At 41.8% G+C, this 5,328-nt stretch overlaps 1 protein-coding gene across 1 annotated transcript; it reads right to left on the minus strand.

The window, feature by feature from the left end:
• Nucleotides 1–1,378: 1,378 nt before the first annotated feature.
• LOC149187873 (uncharacterized) lies at nt 1,379–4,194 on the minus strand. Its single transcript, XM_089409806.1, has 3 exons — nt 2,995–4,194; nt 2,449–2,757; nt 1,379–1,813 (listed from the first exon to the last, which is right to left on the minus strand). Exons 1-3 carry the CDS (start codon nt 4,192–4,194, stop codon nt 1,379–1,381), a joined length of 1,944 nt encoding a protein of 647 aa, XP_089265932.1.
• Nucleotides 4,195–5,328: the final 1,134 nt, after the last annotated feature.

Consider the following 5,328-nt stretch of genomic DNA (forward strand, 5'->3'; position numbering starts at 1 on the left):
ACTTGGTACTCCCTAAAGGTCCTTTTCTGATCTGCAAAACATTTTTGTTTGTCCTGAGATACTTTTAAATTAGCTCGCACTCTCTTAACCATTGCTTCCATCTCTTTTAACATTTCAGGACCCAGCATGAGTCTGTCTTCTGGTCCACCCCAGCTGGATGGCGTGGAGAATTTTCGGCCGTAAAGTACTTCGAATGGGCTCATCCGCAAGGATGCATGATATCCATTGTTCTAGGCAAACTCCACAAGATGTAAATACTCTTCCCATCGAGTGGGTTGTTGCATCACATATGACCTCAGCATGTCCTCCACCACTTGATTCACCCGCTCAGTCTGTCCGTCAGTCTGCAGATGATATGTGGTGCTAAAATTCAATTGAGTTCCCAGACCTTCAAACAAGGTCTTCCAAAAGGCTGATGTGAATTTAACATCGCGATCATATATTATAGTTTTTGGTAGCCCATGGAGCTTAAATGTGTTCTGCATAAAAACATTTGCAATTTGTGCTGCACGATACGTAGATTGAACTGGTATGAAGTGGGCTGACTTACTGAGTTTGTCCACTACAACCATAATAGAGTCATTATTCCTCTTGGACTTCGGTAACCCTGTAATAAAGTCCATGGTGATAATCTCCCACTTGCATTCTGGTATAGGTAATGGCTGTAGCAAACCCGTAGGGTGTTGATGTTCAGCCTTAACCTGTTGACATTCTATGCATTGTGCTAGATATTCTATTACATCTCTTTTCATGCCTGGCGAGTGATATTCCCTCCGAAGCAAAGTGATTAACTTTTGATAACCCGGGTGTCCCGCATAAGGACTTTTATGATATTCATCCAGAATCCTTTCCTTAATATTGCCCTGATTGGGCACATATATCCTTTTCTTGTAGCATAAAATGCCTGCCGCGTCCAATTCATAACTTTGTTGCATTATGTGGATGTTTAAGTTCTGCACTAGTTGTTTCTTTTACTCGTAGATTTGATCTTGTTCAGCAGCCTTTTTAATTTCTTTGCTAAGGGTATATCGTCCTTCACTAAGGCCAATTTCATAGAGACAATGCACCTTTCGGCTTACAGCATCCACCACCCAGTTTTCTTTTCCTTTTAGGTGTTTGATTTCAAAATCAAGCTCGCCCAAAAAGTCCACCCACCTAGCTTGCTTAGTGTTTAAAGTTGGTTGACTAAAGTAGCTAGTTAAGCTGTGGTGATCTGTCATCAATAAAAATTTTCTTCCCACCAAATAGTGGCGCCACATTTTTAGTGCATGTACTACAGTAGTTAGTTCCAGAGCATAGGCAGAATACTTCTACTCATGTTCTTTCAATTTTCTGGATTCGTACGCGATCACTTTCCCTTCTTGCATCAGCACCCCACCTACACCCTCTTTGCATCTGTGCATACTATGTAATCTTTTTCCGGGTCTGCAATACTCAGCATAGGTGCACTGGTGAGCAGATATTTGAGCTGTTCAAAGCTCCGTTGACACTCCGCTATCCACTTAAATATTTTTCCTTTCTTCTGCAAGGAGGTGATAGGGTATGCAAGCCAGGAAAAGCCTTCCACAAACCGCCTATAATATCCAGCCAGCCCCATGAAATATCTGATCTCTGCCACGTCCTTTGGTGTTGGCCATTCCATTATGGTTTTAATCTTTTCAGGGTCCACATCAATGCCTTCCTTCGTGATGATATGCCCCAAATACTGGATCTGCTCTTTATAAAAGTCGCATTTGTTAAATTTACCATATAGCTGATGTTCCCGTAGTGTCTGTAACACGAGTATGAGGTGCTCCTCATGCTCTTTAATATTCTGGGAGTATATAAGTATATCATCAATAAAAATTAATACGAATTGTCCAAGTACTGATGAAATACACTATTCATCAGGCACATAAATGTTGCAGGTGCATTGGTCAACCCGAAAGGCAGTACCACAAACTCATAATGCCCATAACAGGTTCGAAAGGTTGTTTTGGCTATGTCCTCCTCCTTAATTCTGATTTGATGATAACCAGACCTCAAATCGATCTTTGAAAATATTGTCGCCCCTTTCACTTGATCAAACAGTTCATCGATGCGGGGTAGTGGATATTTATTTTTAACTGTCAATTTGTTCAGCTGTCTATAATCTATGCACATACGAAGGGTTCCATCCTTTTTCCTAACAAATAGTACATGGGCTCCCCAAGGGGATACGCTGGGATGGATATACTTCTTGTCCAATAGCTCTTGCAGCTGCATTTTTAATTCTGTTAATTCTGGCACACTCATCCGGTATGGTGCTCGGGACACTGGGGCTGCACCGGGTATCAATTCTATGGTAAAATCTAAATCTCTTTTGGGCGGCAGCCCTGGTACTTCTTCGGGAAATACATCTGTAAATTCTCACACTACTGGTATGCTTCCCATAGCAGCAATTTTATCTTCAGATTTGGCATAACCTACTTGAACTGCATATATTTGACATTTTTTCCTGATGCTTTTAGCTAGCTGTGGGGCAGTAATTGGCCGGATCTGCACTGGTTTCAAGATACCCTGAATTTCTTGTTCATTTCCGAGTTCGTCCCGATAAGAAATTGTTTTTGTCTTGCAGTTTATTATAGACCACTGCCTTTCCAGCCAATCCATCCCGATCACCACATCATACGAACCGAGAGGGAGTAGATTCAATTCTGTCATCACTGTTTGATCGGCTATCCTCAATGGGCAGTTGCTGACCTTAGCCAGCACTCGTCTTTTTTCCCCGGTTGCAAGCTGTACTAACCATGGATTCTTAAACTTAATGGATTGCAAATTACAATTTTCCACAAATTTGGGACTAACATAGCTTAATGTAGCTCCTGGGTCTACTAAAATGGAAACAGTTCAATCAAAAATCTTACCTTCAAATTCTACCATCATTGGCTGGTAATCATCTTGACGATCCTCGAGGGCAACATTTATTCTGGGTATGGACCGAGCCACGTCTCCCACTGTGGAGGCTTCCTAAACCTGGGACACCTGATCACTTTCCTTTTGGTGAGGGCAATTTTTAATATAGTGTGGCCCGCCATAACCCCAACACTGCATTGGTGGCCTAGCTGATCCCTCATTATCAACTCTACCCGGTTGCTCACTGTATTTAGATTCATTAGGTGGCTTTAATCTGAGCTGATTTCTGGACTGGTTTCTATTGCTGGCCTCTTTGGAGAATCCCTTGTTGCAATTGCTACGAGCTCCCGTAACTCCCATAGTTATTCTGCTGCCTTTTCTATCTGCCCAACGCTTCCCAGAATTTTCTCCTTTTTGTTTATTCTGCTGATAACATATTCTAGCTTTCTGTATCGCTTCGTCCATGGTTTTCGGATTATCAAATTCGATCCTTTCCCGCATTTTCTGGGGTAGGCTGCTAACGAACCGCTGCACCTTTGCCTTTTCTTCCCAAATATACGGTACATAGCGAAGTAGAGATGTAAATTTAGTAATGAATTCATCCATGGTATGCTGCCCAAGCCGCAGATCATGAAATTCCCATGCTTTTTCATCGTAGAAGCGTTCAGTCAAGTATTTCTCCTTGAAGTATCTTTGAAAAGTTTCCCAAGTTACATCTTGCTCACTCACCCCCCACACCATCTTGACTTCCTCCCACCATAATGTAGCCTTAGCCTGCAGCTCGAAAATAGCCAGCCATGCCTTAAGATGGTGATCATACTCATAGACTTGGAAATATTTGTTCATGTTGATTAACCAAGCTTCTGCGGCCTCCTCGGATTCCCCGTCAAAATGTGGTGGCTTGATCTTCCGAAACTCCCCTTGCAGTTCTATCCACTGTCTTTTTGGGGTTTGATGTTCAGAGGCGTTATCAGATTTCTCTCCTCGAACCTCCTCTCTTTCCTCTGTTTCTTCTTGTTCGGTATGATAACCCTGTTCATCTGATACTCGTGCTTGTTCAGGGCTAGGATGCGGCTGGTGCTGGTTTTGTTTATCTGATAAACTTTTCATGATCCTTTCTTGTTCCATGGTTAATCTGGTGTTTTCCTCACGTAAACGGGCCATCTCGTTCTTCAGTTCCTGGATTGGCTCCAATATAGTCAAATTGGTGTTGCGGGCTTCCTCTCCCAGCTGTACCCATATCTCAAGATTTCCCTGAGGGTGGGTAACTATGTCTGGTCGATTCATATTTCCATGAGGAGCATTGATCGTTCTCCTCATTCTGCTGTCACCTGATCAGGAGATTAGTTCATTTCAACAGATATGATGTGCAATATATTGAAATAACCCCTGCTTGCTTGTTAATTTGGTTATTTATGTATTGTTTTCTCTGTTATGATTAACCCGAGGTCACAGAGTTGTAACCTGGGCTCTGATACCACTTGTAACACTACAAAACGGGAGTAATAATTTTTTTTTAAAACAATAATAGAAATTAGCAATAAGAATTCAAATGCAAATAATCGATTGTTTTAATTCATTTACATATCATAGGAACCATATTATTTATTGATAAGTTACATCTATGTTGACCATAGCACATAACATTAATAATCTAATTCTGTTTCATTCTCGAGAACCAACATTCAACTTGCAATGATAATCCATACTTTACGGTAAAAGGGATAGAATATAAAAATGGTCGTTGGTACTACGGAAATGAATGGCCATTTAGTAATTTCTTGTTTGAGTTAATGCTATTCGCCTAAATATCTAGCCTGGAAAGGAGCGTTGCCGAGAATCGCTCGGGCAACTAGCGCTTGAAAAGCTGGTCTTTTTCCACACTGTCCATCTGGCACGATGAACGATCGACCTGTCGACACCATGTGATACAGCATGATCAGGACTCCAGGAGTTAATGCTTCTAATACATATCTTGAAAAATACAATAAGATGGCTACTTCCCGGGTTTCTACGCGCATTCCTACGGTGGAGATGAGACCATCCAGATTGACGGTCGAAGTCGATCCAGGTGTGGGTGGTATGACTTGAAAGCTTTTCAATACGTTTGGAAATTCTTAGCAGTTCATTATTAGTGTAACTTTTGTCATCCACAGGTCTCTGGCGCTTTTGCATTTTCACACAGGAAACCTCTCCAACATGCTTTCCATGGTGTAAAATGAACTCTGCCTCCCGTCCTCAGTCATGGTAAACTGGTGCTCCCTCACCCTGGTGAATGTCACCCTATTTTTACAGTTCGTTTTTTTTTTTTTTTTTTTTTCTTTTTCACATATCTAATCCTTATTCCGTTTTCTTTGAATGACCCCTTTGTCTCAGGTGTGGAGTCTCGGTGCCGTGGCCAGCGCTCGATGGAGGACCTGTTCTGTCTTCCTTACTCACTCCATGTTCCGGGTA

The sequence above is a fragment of the Pinus tabuliformis genome, chromosome 3_1, assembly GCF_031772625.1.
Source record: "Pinus tabuliformis cultivar Carrire ecotype Pingquan chromosome 3_1, CPIR1, whole genome shotgun sequence".
Classification (NCBI taxonomy): Eukaryota; Viridiplantae; Streptophyta; class Pinopsida; order Pinales; family Pinaceae; genus Pinus; species Pinus tabuliformis.